Consider the following 14,382-nt stretch of genomic DNA (forward strand, 5'->3'; position numbering starts at 1 on the left):
CTTTGTTGGCAGTTGCAAGCCCTGAGGATAAAATAAATTAAATGAATATCCAGATTTTTGTCCCCTTACGCTTTCTGGTGCGGCCTACAAATAAACCCGAGTGAAATAAAAATTAGGTGGGGCTTAGCCTTATTTAAGCCCGGTAGGTTAAAAATTACCCGGTAGGAGCCCGAGTGACCTAAACTTTGTTTCGAACAGACTGCACCTGAAGTGGAGCTTGCTGCCAGAGTGGCGCCTGACGAAGGTCAGCCGGAACCAGATGTCCACAGCCCAGTTAATGGACAGGTCCAGGAGCACGTGGAGCGACCTCGAAACAAGACCCGCGCTCGGTTCCTCGGGCCATGATAGGCCTCGGTCGCGAAGAAAATCCAGCAGGGCCTGCGCCGTGGCCCAGAAGTCCATTTAAAACAAGGCTGTAAGCCGGCAACAGGATACGAAGGATGCTATAAGGATTAGATCTTCCCGTTTAAGTCTGGTGTTGTCGGCGTTCGCATTGTGAGCGAAAACTCAGGCGTTAGCTGTCAGCTGACGTTGCCAAATGCTTATTAGTCGTAAGGTTGTGCGGTGCTGCGCGACCACGTGACATGGCGGTGTTGCAGACGCAGCCAACTCTGGTTTCGTCTTTCAGATGGTAGCGTGGGATCAGCATTCATGGCAGTCATCCAGGACACGTATATCCCGTTTGCCCCATAGCCTAGGCCAAGGGAAGCCGGCAGAGGTGTGTCATTAACACGGCCACGCCATACCTTTAAACGCGGAGCTTATAATTGCCCCTTCAATTTTGTATGGTATCCTCGAGTGTATGAGTTCAGGGAGAGGGGAGGCGCTTCATTCTCGCGATGTAGTGGCTAGTGATGAAACACATGTCGCGTGTTTGCTTAGTTATATAACCTTAATAAACGGTATTCCCTGGTCGTTTTAAGGAAACTGGCTTAATGTTCACGAAATCTGGCGTTATAGGTGCTGTGACCAAAATGTCACGAGCGTTCCTTTGGCAGGTGAGATAGCCGGGAACTGGTTGATCGGTTGGTTACGTCACAGTAGCGACCATTTTGTGGCGCGTGTAGCAGAGGGAAAGGCTGAAAATTATATCTAATCAGCTTATTGCCACCTGCACCGGTTTGAATTCTTAAAGCTCTGCGCTGCGTCATACATTGGAGCTCGTGACATCATTTGAATAGCTCGGAAAGATGAGAGTCCAGGTGAACTCTTTGCAGCAGAACAAAGGAGAACACTTGCGTATTCTCTCTTTAAGACGCTAATCGCCATTCTCTTGCGTCTCAATTAACCCATATACTGCAGCAGAATCGGGGACGCAGAGACGGAGCTGTTTGATTCCGCATCAGCACTTTCCTGTCCGCCTGAGAAATAAAGGCCCTGGTTTCTCCGTCCACATCATGTGAGCAGGCGAATCACGTGATGCGGCAACTGAGCTAATCGCCGGCCATGAGCACTGACCAGTCGCGCTATGGGCACCACACTTCGAGCATAACTGTTTAATTCGTATCAAACAACATAATTATGTACCGATATCTATCATTTACCGCAACAAGCTTTACTGAGATGTGGCAGAATTGATCCCCTGTTATCGTGGTGTCGGCACTTCTGTCTATCCTACTCCGTGGTGGCAACGTTCCTTTTGTTGTGGATAGTGTATGGATAAGATAAAATCTTTGAATTTGTACGCATGAATTCCCGCTGTAGGGTACGCTAATAGGTAAACGTCGTCAGTGACAATAGAGAGATTTATCACATCGTGATCCTCGATCCGCTACTGTGATTCGCCACCGCGCGTTCCACTGCGCATGCCCAGAGCCCTTTGATGCCGATAGATGGCGCCACATACTTGATGTCGGCACATAAATCTCTCTATTAATGCACCCTCTACCTGTGGCGCCCTCTGTAGAGCTCCGCTAGTTGAAAACCAACCAGCAGCTTGAACCTCGCATGCGAAGTTTGTTTTGGCGACAGGCTCTACTTTGATAGAAGACAACAGTAGCAAGAGCACATCTGACTCTTCGCGTGTTCAACTGGCACCTCGCGGAAACGAATGGCGCCGACCGCAGTGAAGCGTTTTGATTTTAATTTTCCGCATAGCAGACCGATTCACGCGCACTCTGTGAAGGGCGCTATTTCGTACGAAAAAAAAGGTAACTCCGCCCGATCATTAAGGAAGGCCAACCTTGATAAAAAAGCTCATGGCCAGCACGCACCTGTCTTCCCAGCCGGCGCTCGACGAGCGAGTCCCTGAGCAGGCAGGTGCGCAGCATGGCGGCCGCCTTTCGCGTGGCCCCAAAACGCGGCTGCTGGTTGCGCTTGGTGAGCAGTCGGTGCGCGTTCAGCAGGTGCCATTGATGTCGCAGCCGCGAGTCGAAGCTGCGCCGCTCGGGCGAAGGCTCGCGCCGGCCGCACGCGAAAGCCTCGAAGTCTTCGCAAGGCCGAGCCGACCTGCGGCAGTGTAAAGCGCGGAAACGAAGAAAGGAGCTTTTTGAAGACTGAAACGGCTCGATTTTAGTGAACCTTGCGCAAAAGCTCAGCAGTAATTTCACATTTTGTCGTTCGGTATCAAGAGAGAACGAAGTGCCTTGCCGACCTCGATTGCCCGGAGTTGCCAGAGGTATGCTGAAGACTGGCTGAGCGTAACATTCTAACACCCTCACGCCAACACAGCTTAAAAAAAAAAGAAAATCACGGACGAGAGACATAGCTAGGCTTACACATACGGGGTGAGAACTCAGTTCATTAGTCAGCTCCGTGTTGTACACTTTTTTGCCTGAATATGATTCACGATTATATTATCACAGCTTTGTGTGCTCTTACATTCCGTCTTTTTACAGAGAAAATGATTACGTGCCCCCACTGTGCGACTCTAACTCGCGGCGGCATATCTCATGTACTCTGGGATTGCCCTGGGATTGCCCTGCTTTTTCTACTGGACGCTCGGAGATCAAACCATACCGCCTGAACTACCGTTCCCTCCTAGAAACTGATGGTAACACACAGATGATATTTGCCAAGTATGGCTCGCTTAGTGGCCTATTTAGAGCAATATGATTTGAGTGACGACCTAAACAATAAAGATTCTGTCTACTCGCCTTTACCCCCATCCATGGTCATGAGCCTTCCCACTCAATAAAGGACATTTAATCGATCAATTTGCCAGCCGCAGAGGTCTATTTGTCACTCAGCAAAACAAAACAAAAAAAAAATGGCAACGAGCATATTTCACTTGCCGCCAAACTTTCTGCGGCAGACTTCACTCGTTAACTTCGAATACCTTAGTGTGAACGTACCGTACGAGAGATGTCGAAATTTATCGGTCATACCTGAGTTTGTTTTTTAGCTGTGTCTGCAGGGACCTATAGTCGGATAAAGTACTCCTTAATGTGACCCTCGAGCCATTTTATTTGAATCCTCATGCTATCGTCTTTAATGCCAGTTCACGAAGCAACATATTCTACACTGATTTCAAGCTAGGGGAGTAACGCTACGTCGTGAGAACCAATCGAGGGGTTTGCTGCATGATGTGTCTCCTTAGAGAGGCATTCGTTGTTGTTGTGGCTGTAGGAAGAAGGAAGAGAAAATGCATGGGCCTGCTACTGGCTCTGTAGCTGACCCACCTCCGCTGCCTCGTGCAGAAAATAGAGAAGAAAGAAAAGGAAGAGGAAAAGAAAGACGCGCACCGCAACAACGGCCGTCGTCCACCACCGAAACGGTGACGGGTGCAATGACGGCCTACAACAGATAAAAATTCTGTGGCAGGATAGCCCCTGCCGCAAGCGACGGTGACCTACCTGTCCCAGCCCCATCAGGGGAGCACCCTCTCCTGAGAGAGGCATTCGCCGTTGCATTCTCGACTAGTATTCAACTAAGCACACAAAGCTTTGTGCGTGACTGCGCTTTTTGCTGTGATGTCATCACGGCCTTTTTGTCGAAGCTGTTTCAGGTCCTAAAAAATAAGCAACTACAAGCTTTTGTTTTTCCCATGGCTGAAGAAACGTTGGTATGGCGAGACAATTTTCGGTGTAAATTTCTGCCTTGCGCATCCATGCCTTTATGATTGTTTTGTTGCAAGCACTTCACAGAAAATAGCACAAGTAGGATTCTGCATGGTATAGACGGTTGGTGATTAATGAAGCATTGCTGGGAATTCATGAAACACTGCTTAAAAAGACCTGGCTGCGCATAATTTACTCCTCTTTCTGAAGTGCTTCAGAAGTTTGTTGCAGAACTCCTCTAATGGTTGCACAAAAAGGTATGTGTTTGCTGGACTACTTCAGATGCTCGTTGGAGAGGAGATTTTTTTTTTGTATAGACAATATTTATTGTATTATGGAATCAGAGGGGTACGTGATGAAGCAGGAAGAAATTATTACATTAATGGAAAGAGGTTTGCTGATTTTATGAAGTCAAGAACTGAGCGATGATGTGCTCCGCGCGTCCGAGCACTATATGCAGCAGAATTTCTCGGTGAAAGACCCGCTACCGTCATGTGCCGGATTCTTGTCAGTCTCAGTGTGGGGCAATTCCACAGCAAGGCGTGAATATCCGCTTCAGGGGTTTCGCATTTGCATATCGGACCCCCTGGGCGGGAATACAAATGTCGGAAATGAGGCCACGTCCGAGTAACGGCAAAGTGGGGGCAACCCTGACCCGGATCCTCCAAAGCGCAACCTCCTCTGCACGGGTGAGACAGCTGGCGAGAGTTACCGTACACGGAAGGATAAGATCACGTGTTCGGCGCCAGAGATGTTCCTTTCTTCATGAAAGAAGAGTAGTGTTGTCCAAACAAAAGAGCCGATACAATGATGTCCCTGGGGCCGCGAGGCGGGTTGCTAAATCTGCATATTTTGAGATGGCAATAGGTCCCGCGGAACCCACTGTGGGATACGTGTGGTGAGCTGGTGGATGTCCTGACATATTCCTGAGCAGCGGCTGACATGTCGGAGCAACCGGAGTGTTTGAAGGGCGTCAGTGCGGTTGAGAACGTGGGTCTCAGGAGGCACAGTTGTGGTGGCCACGGAGCAGAGTGCCTCTTCAACTGCAACGTGCTCAGCATAAAATGATGTAGATGGTTCCGTTAGCTAAAACATCTAGGTATGATTAAGGACAGGTCTGTACGTACAGCAGACTGTTGTTCTTGCTTCACTACCTTGGATGCTTTCATCCACTTATACAACAATAGACCCTGAGGCAGGTGAGCCTCAAGGTCTTCCAGTCTCTGCCAAAACGATCATTGCTGAGTTGACTTACGTTGGTCTGGGATTATCTATAGGCTTGTTTTCGCTTAGTTGTATACAAACTACCAGGGAGGAAGAACTGGTGCTGGCGGCTGAAGGATAGAGTGTAACATAAACCATCAGTGCCTGGTGGAATGCGATAAACTGGCCTTAAGTCTGCAAGCATCACGGCGCTGCTGCACCAGCTCATCGATCGCGTTGAACTGCACATTCTCTTGTCAAGTCACCACCGGTGTGATGCGTAGAAGGCATCTAATGGTCATCATAGCCTCCTCAAGACGATCCCATTGTGGTCTTGTAATATGTTGAAAAGGGGTATGGTAAACAATGCGTAGCTGCATGACAGCGTTCATCGATTGGCGTGCAACAAACGAGCCAGCGCCACGCGTTTTAGGACACTTCTTTTAACCAACCCCAAAATCATAATTGCTTGCTTTTTGCCTAAGAAGGCCAAGCAGTGGCTGACCTTGATTGCTGAATATTGTCAAAACTTATACAGTCAGCGGACTTTCTTGTAGTCAGGTGGTGATAGAGACAAAATGAACTTGCTGGAGAGTTCACTTCCACGAAACTACTGCCACACTTGGAGAAGCGCCCCCAAAACAGTACCAGACTCAAAGGGCTACGTCAGTCTCGTCGCATTATTTATCTCCCTCACTGCGAGTCAACGAACGTTAGACAATCGCCAACTAACTCTTTGTGACCTCTGCAACTACAGCAGTCTTCCTGACCGCACCCACTGTCAGCTGTGTGGCACCTATACACTGACACAACGCATAACAGTCCACGAGCCGTTCAGTTATACCTCCCCCGAAAATTCTACCCATACACGCAAACTGTTACTGGGACAGTTCGACATCTCCTACTGCTATAATACGTCCATCATTATCGACTTCTGGTGGCCCTTGTCTCCAAATGTTTCGAAGCGTGATGCAGCCTCAAAACGCACCCTTGATCAAGCAGAGCCCCAGGCAGGGAACGCACTTTAAATATTTAACGCGGGAGCATTAGGGGCTCGTTTTCCGGAAATTCCGCTATCAACCTGGTCTGCGTCGGCGTTGTGGACAAAACAAAATACAGCCAATTTGTACATTTAATCAGATGCGAAGTATTTATGCAGCACTGCCTACCTTCACTATACTTCGTAAGCATTTTTGCACTGGGGTTCAACGGTGCTGAGCCGCATGTGGAGCGAAAGCTTGGGCAGTGGGCCAATGGGCGTTGCTAGTTCAAGCTTAGTCCAGGTGCAGCGCGACACTAGCGGCGCTGGCGCTGCACATTTGCTGCACTCGCTGCACTTTGCAACCGGCCAGTTCAGAGATTCGGTGAACCCGCGCTGAACTAGGCCTGCATCTTTGCAAAAGATGTAGCAAGGTACAGGGGTCATGCTCTGCTCTGTAAAAAGGATTATAAAGATGCTGCACTCAATGAATTAGCGCAGCTAGTTCCGCCAAATCGAGTCAGCCTCGTGACTACGGCCAGATGTACGACGCACTAAAATTACAAGCATGGCTCTGTCTTGTGGTAACTTAAGGGTACATCGCCGGCCACTCAATGGCCTGCGAGTTGTTTAATGTCAGAAGACCGCATCACAGAGCCGGAATTACAGGATATGCCATCTCGGGCAGCCCCAAGAGGGTGAAACTGAAACCGAACCTTCGGTACCTCTGGATCCTGAGTCAGACAATACTGGATCACGTGGGCACATTCTCACGTGGTGGTTAAAGCGGGGCTTTATATCTACATATGCCTGGCGATCTTTCACAGGATGCGGCAGCTTATTACGACAGCATGCTAATGAAAATGTGGAAAAAAACGACATGTGCACGAACGGCGACCCGTAAGCGTGGATCTTAATGCTATCGCGTCGTACACTCTAAGCACGATTACCCATGTAAGGGAGTAAAAATGAAGCGTGTGCTCTCCTGCACTCCCTGTAGAAGTAGGGTATTCTTTTAAAACCTCGTAGTCGATTTTCGCACACTACATCTGCGCAGTTTATACTATTGGCAACAGAGGCAAATTCCCACCGCAAATAATATTAATTCGATGCAATTAGCAATCGCAGAAGACATTTAACCTCGTGACACTAAAACTCTTGAAGTTAGCATTTACAGGAGGTCGAAATCTGGGGTAAAATATCTATAAAACCGAGAGCTTCCGCTTCCTTTGCCAACCATAGCTATTTCGCATTTTTGGTGACGCAAATGTATACCAGGGCTTGGGCCCCATACTCTGCTTCTGATAGAAAGTGTGCTAGAGGATATGATACACCCTTTTTACTCCCTTATAGACATATTTGCGTTTAGAATGTATGCCCTCACAGGGCATGGTTCCCCCAGACTTTCTCTTTCCCACCTGTCGATGGCGTCGCTGAGGCTAGCGGCGTGTTGACTGCAGTCATCGCTGACGCACTGGGAGATGCTGAGGTGGGCCTCCTTACCCCGCCGATGGCCGCCGCTGAGTATCAAGGCGGCATACAAGAACGCCATTATCAGCAACGTGAGCGCAGCCGCGACCACGGACAGCCTCTGTGCGGCATCCCAGTACCAGGGCCGGTCGAGCTCTCGCAGCATCTTGCTGGATTTCTCCTGAGCACCTCCGGTTGCGGTAATACGGCTCGCAGGCGACCATGGTGACGCCGCAAGCGGTGAACTCTGCGAGGTAGACAAAACTCAGCTATACGATCGAGCGCCGATTTAAAAAACAAAGTACGCGTGTACTCATTAGGCGCTCCCCATAAGCTTTTTACTTTCCTAATCCCTAATGTATATTTAGATAATGCTGGATTTAGCTAATGTAAGGCAGATAGGGCGGGTCTGGCACCATATTCATAGCTGTATCATAGATCAGAGTATGTACCGTCTTTGCCAAAAGTAACCAGGCTGCAGGGTTTGTTTCTTAGCTCTGTAGTGTAGCGTTTATGGGAAATCTCAAATTCTTAATTGCTTGTACAGGAAGAAAACCACTCACCCTTATCTCTGAAGGCCATTTTGTGCATTTTGTAATAGTTTGAGGGATTTAGACACGCCTAAGAAACGAAGTCTGCAGCCTGGTTACTTTTGGTAAAGACGGTACATGCAGTTTCATTCATTTAAAAAGCCACTTCAATATATGTGACTGTCTGAAAGCTACAAGAACAAATGATATTCAGGAATTACTGGCTATGGCTATAAAGTGTATGAATGATCGTATATAGAGCGAGTTTATTTGTCCAGTAGGGTGCATGACACCCTCTGCTTTGAGTTACGCATAAGGCGAAGTCCAGCTTTCTTGGGCATCATTTTTAATGGCTTGGAAACCGTGTTATATTAAAAGATATTGTAAGACACCGTCTTAGAATTTTCATGATTTTGGCAGTCTTTCGATTCGATGCGAAATCTTACTTTCGAGGTTTGCGCCCTCCACTTCATTCTTCTGAGAACCAGGTTTGGGCTGGGAATGAATTATTAAACGCTTAAACCCTCAACCCCCCCCCCCCCCCCCCCCCTTAAATTACATCTTTTATGCAAACGTCCGGTTTGAGCCGAAGAGTCTATGGAACGAAATTTGTCCACCTCCTTTTCTGGTTTCTGGGTCCGGGAAAAACCCTGGGTACGGGCCTCTAATGGCTACATATCGTTCGGAGATGAATGTCTTGCCTGCTGCCGCTGGGCTGCGCCGTAGGCGGGCAGCGATGCAGTTGCCGCGGGCGTCGCTGGAGTGGACTGTGTAGTCTTCGAGCCCCTTCCACTCTGGTGCGACGAATCCCATTGTGAAGAGCTCGGGCTGTGCGCGGTGAAACCTGTGGAACTTGCCGGCAGCCTGCTCAAAGGGATGGGACTCGGCGGAGACGACCTGGGCACGGCAGGTTCCGCAGTTTTCCGAGCCGAGGCAGCACTGCCGCCAGAAACCCTGCTGCGCGACGACAGTTGGCCTCCGATTCTGGGTCTTTCCTGCGCACAGGTATTGGAAGGACAGGAATTTCTCAAAAAAGCCGTAGGTTGCAGGTCACAATAAACAACCGGCATAAGGGCATGTGAGCTTGAGGAAAGCGTTTTAAATAATGCGTAAATACGAGACTGTATGCTTGCTTGTGACGTAGTGTAGACCTCCGGAATAACTTCGACCACCTTTTTGCGTACAAAGGCGGCATACAGACTTATTTGCATCTCGTCTCTATTGAAATGCGGTCCCAGCAGCTGAGATTCGAAACCATGGGCCTAATCTCAACAGCTAATCGAACGTTATAGCCATAAAGCCCACAGCAGCAATGGCGGCTAACGTTGCTTTGTAGAGTAACTGTAAAAGTGCTACGAAACAGATGAGCCTCATCTAGAAGCTAACTCAGAGAGGAATCAGCCTTGTAGTTATTACATCTTCACACATCAACTCTGCGAGCCATGAGTCGTTGACAATTCAAGAACCGTCTGAAATGCGGTGTAATTAAGTGCCGGGCCGGGTGTTTTCTTCATTTTGTGGCCCACTTCAACTGAGTTGGGGAGTGCGGAGAAAGTGAAGACCTAGGTGTTTGGGAAGCGCCACCTTTTCTTGTATCTAAGGCTATGGGCATTTGTCAAACTCAATTCTCAGAGTTCCTCTAGCGCTTCTGCGAGGTTCAAAAGTCATGTCCAGATCACAGTTCTAGCACCGTGGCCCAGATCTACACTGAGCACAATGTTCTGGGATATGTGGAGAGAGGTTGTGATGGGATGTCTCTAAACGAAACAAGCTCTGAAAGTGAGAAATAATGGGCTTTATCTCGACCTTCTAGCCGTAGCTATATATATGTCTTCGGTGTTAGTGAAGAAAGATTAAATGCTTTTGCGCTACTAAGAAAAGTGATGAAATGCCGATGGCTTGTGCATACTTTCTAGTTTTAGTAGATAGTCTTTCACGGGTATAGTGCATATGCCGAGCGCGGGCATGCGCTCAGGAACCTAGGGCATCTCCGTGTTGCAGATGCCCCTGAAGGGCTCTCGGAAGATGCCTGGTGCGGCCATCCGGGAAGACATTGGCGAGGTGTTAGGATAGAGGAGGGGGAGGGGGATGACTTCTGACTCAAAGCCGCGCATAGTCTCTGAACTTCTCTCATTTCAACTCAACAATGATTCCGAGTAGACAGCACCTGAGCAGAGCTTCGTCAGTGGTAAATCAGGCTCCTAAGCTATTTATCTTCCGCGGCGTTGAAACTGATTACAAAACGTTGTGAAATAGGATGACTCTAGCTACAAAAATATGCGCTGATTCTGATGAATTCACATTCAATAACAATGACGGTAACCTACTGCGTGTGAGTACGGAAGATGTGCACTTAGTTATTTCCATCACATGAACCATGTAATCCTGAGTTGATTGCGATTCAGGATGTTGACCCCTGAGGATGCCGCGTATGAAATCTAGCCAGCAGTACATATACTAACCGTGGCCGGGGACCTGGCGGCAGCTTCGTTGGTGACACGGTCGGCGACGTCGGTGGCCAGCCCTTTGCCCAGGGCCAGGAACCGGCGCCACGGGTTGTCCTCGGCGGCCGGCTGCGGCTGCTGCTGCGTCGGTACGGAGGCACCAGACTCGGCTGCTGTGCCCCGGGTAGTAGGCCGAGCCCGGTTCCCGTCCGCCACCGGCCGGGCGTCGTCGGGAGAAGTCTTACCGCTCATCGGCACGAGCCTCTTGTCCTTGTATGGCTGCTAGTCTTCTTGCTTCTGGACAGGAGTCCCGAGGTGCAAACGCAATGGCTGGACACGTCCTCCTTCTTCTTCCTTTGTCCCCCATGAATGCTGGTGTGCGTTCTACTTAATTGCGGTTGGTCAGAGAGGCGCACCATCCACGGGTTCTGCTTCCGCCGCACACTTTACAGTTCATATCACAGCATTCGGAACAGTAATTTCGGCTCATAGGGCTTTAATTGTCTGACTTGAATGATAACACACCCACGGCATGATAGGGCGTGAATGACTTATCTGATGTAATATTACCTGTTAAAAACCGAAGGAAGATAATTTGGAAGGAGAGTATAGCAGGCAACATCATTCTAAACAGTAAGTGCCATCTTGCAAGGTGACTGCTGCATTTGCACCAAACAAGGGTATTGTCTTAGTCTCGCGCGCCATGACACTCAAGTGCGTATGTGCCAAATATCAAGGAGGAAGAAGAAGAAGAAGAAGAAGAAGAAGAAGAAGAAGAAGAAGAAGAAGAAGAAGAAGAAGAAGAAGAAGAAGAAGAAGAAGAAGAAGAAGAAGAAGAAGAAGAAGAAGAAGAAGAAGAAGAAGAAGAAGAAGAAGAAGAAGAAGAAGAAGAAGAAGAAGAAGAAGAAGAAGAAGAAGAAGAAGAAGAAGAAGAAGAAGAAGAAGAAGAAGAAGAAGAAGAAGAAGAAGAAGAAGAAGAAGAAGAAGAAGAAGAAGAAGAAGAAGAAGAAGAAGAAGAAGAAGAAGAAGTGGTTAGAGCGCCCGTCTCGGCTGCGGGAGGTGGTCAGTTCGAAACCCACCGCCGGACACCCACCGGTAAAAATGGGTACAAGCGTCCCCCGGCCTGGTTCTCGGCTTTTACAGGGGTGTACGTTTGGGAGAAGCTCCGTAAACCCCGCTGCGCGCCCCTCCTCCGCAGTGGGCCCAAACCCAGTTTCGAACCTCGCAGCCTGCAAAGGTGGTTCTGTTTGTCTTGCAAAGGTACTTCCTTTGACCCTCACCTGAAGTGCTCCCTTAGAGCCTCAGCTGCAGCAGTCCTAAAAAAAACAAAAGAAGAAGAAGAAGAAGAAGAAGACAGCAAACTGTCGCTGTGATTCCAGAATTCTTGCTGCTGAGTGGAGCTCCGAACTAGGATCGTGTTTTAATGTGGTTTAGTGCGAGGCTGCTCTGTCTGGCTCTGGGCTCAAGGCCCAAAGGGTCATCGTAACATGGTCACAGACAGCAGCGACAGCTGCTGGAGTCCCAGAATATAGACCTCACCCACACGTCTCCCTCCATTATCTCGTTGGTAATACAATTTTTCAGTCAGTTGACGGGAACCTTGAAGATTGAGTCTACATGTGATGGTAATGTACTGATGGTGATATTGGCTTTACCTTTTTCTTAGCGTCGATACTGCGTCGTCATCCTCACAGTCAAGCCAAACAAGAAAAAGAGATACACCGCATACCTTCAGACACTCAAATGGTCACTTGAGGATCAATGGGACAAAATGTCTGCAACGGAATCCCACTCTACCATTGTCTTGAAGAACCTGTGTGATGCGCTTAATCATGGCGGCAAGCAAATATTGAAGCGTTGTTGGGTCTCTTTGACTATATTTTGTTCTGTGACGGTTGCCGTTTCTAGTGCTCTTACTGCTTATATGTTGCTATAAAAAGCCGCGTTTACTCTTCCAGATGTCCTCAACTGGTGCAGTTATGCTCGTGTCGGCTGGAGTCTGTCATATACGCGTCGAATCTGACTCTTGTCTTCTCCGGGTGGCGAAAAAGAGGATTTTTCGACTCTTTTCCGCCAGTCTAGTTCCATCTTCCGTATTTCGATACGGCTGTAATATTCATATGAGGAAAGATTTTGATTGTGCTAAACGCCACATATTAAACTGCCCGTATACGGTGCATAAGAGGACGCGCAACTTGAGGCTGTGAGAATTTAGTTACACAAAACATGGGAAACAGTGCCTTTTGGAAACGCCAGATGGCTCTCACAGAGCGAATAGAAACCCCCCTTTCAGAAGACAGAATACAAGCACCCGCAAGTTCTGATAAAATTATCTTGGTCCCTCTACACTGTAAACCTTCCCTGAAAGTTCGCAGTCTCGTGACGTGGAGCCTAAAGACGCACCGACCTTCGCAAAGCAGGCACACGGATGTTAAGGGGCGGGCAAAATATCAACTTACTAAATCAGCTAGTTTTAGATAATATTTTATCGTTTGATGACCTTTTGGCGTGGCAGAGTGAAAATAGGATTTCGCTGAGCACTTCCCTGCTGAAAAAATTGTATGAGGCAATAACCTCACATTTTCTCACACAATCTAACACAATTCACATAAGAAATCATACAAGTCGCCTATAATTGCATAAGATCTCATATTTTCTTGGACATTATAATAAATTATGTACAATATATTATGATAATGATGTGCACCGTATGAGAGTCTATGCGATTAGATTAGATTTTATGAGGTTATTGCTCCATAGAACTTTTGGTTTTTCAGTAGGAAATTCTCTCAAATGTTTGCTATTCTTTACTGGCCTGTCAGAAGAGGAAACAAAATATGATTGCTACATTTTTATATCTACACCAAACAAGCCGCTGCGTTTATTTTACATTTTCTTCTATGCTGCTACTCATTTGTAACATCACTTTAGTCACACTGCTTTAACTGCCGAGCCAGGTCAGTAGCAGTGGTCTTGTGATGGCGAAGTGTATCACTTGTTGGTACAAACGAGTAATTTCAGCCGCCTATGAATGCCTGAGTCAAGTTCTCTCAAAAGCAGTCACGTTCTCAAAATTATTATGACCGCCACGTAACGGCCGTGCGCGTGCTCGTGTTGTGCGCGAGAGCATCGTACGTGGCTGCTGCACCGCTGACCTCTTAAATTTTAAATTTTTTTAGAAATTATTCTGGCAGCGTGCACCATGGTCGTGCCAACGTAACACCCCCCTTCCCCCCCCCCCCCCTACTGAAAAACCTGTATGAGGCAATAACCTCACATTTTCTCACACAATCTCACCCAATTCACATAACAAATCACATACAAGTCGCATATAATTGCATAAGGTATTGTAGTTTCTTGACATTATCATAATTTATGTAAGATATTTTATGATAATGATGTGCACCGTATGAGAGTTTATGCAATTAGATGAGATTTTATGAGGTTATTGTCCGGTAGAACTTATGGTTTTTCAGTAGCTAAAATTAGTTCGTGGCATTCATTTCGTTCGTTGATAGTATATGGCGCAGTGCCGCGTGTAGTGTGTAGTAGTGCAATGGCTCGTTGCATAAGATCAGAATCCAAAGCATTTCTTGAGTGCAACCATTTTCTGCCTAATGGAATGGGCATTTCTTCGGGGACAGCGAGGCTGTGTACCCTACGCTGCTGCGCCTGCATGGGCGCTTGAAAAAATTGCAGAGCATTTTTTCACATCGCCGATGTGCTGAAACAAGTTTTCTGCGTTATCCAAAAGATCC

General features: G+C 47.8%; 1 protein-coding gene across 1 annotated transcript in view; it reads right to left on the bottom strand.

The window, feature by feature from the left end:
* The window catches only part of LOC146189319 (endothelin-converting enzyme 2-like), a 31,552-nt gene extending 20,676 nt beyond the window's left edge, over positions 1-10,876 (bottom strand). The window contains exons 1-5 of the mRNA XM_084605239.1: positions 10,643-10,876; positions 8,882-9,175; positions 7,599-7,897; positions 2,214-2,448; positions 206-378 (exon numbers count right to left, since the gene is read on the bottom strand). Coding sequence (XP_084461365.1) covers positions 206-378; positions 2,214-2,448; positions 7,599-7,897; positions 8,882-9,175; positions 10,643-10,876 — 1,235 coding nt within the window. The remainder of the gene's footprint in view (positions 1-205; positions 379-2,213; positions 2,449-7,598; positions 7,898-8,881; positions 9,176-10,642) is intronic.
* Between the last annotated feature and the right edge of the window lie 3,506 nt (positions 10,877-14,382).

This window comes from Amblyomma maculatum, chromosome 5 (genome assembly GCF_055883805.1).
Source record: "Amblyomma maculatum isolate TAMU_Amacu chromosome 5, ASM5588380v1, whole genome shotgun sequence".
Lineage (NCBI taxonomy): Eukaryota > Metazoa > Arthropoda > Arachnida > Ixodida > Ixodidae > Amblyomma > Amblyomma maculatum.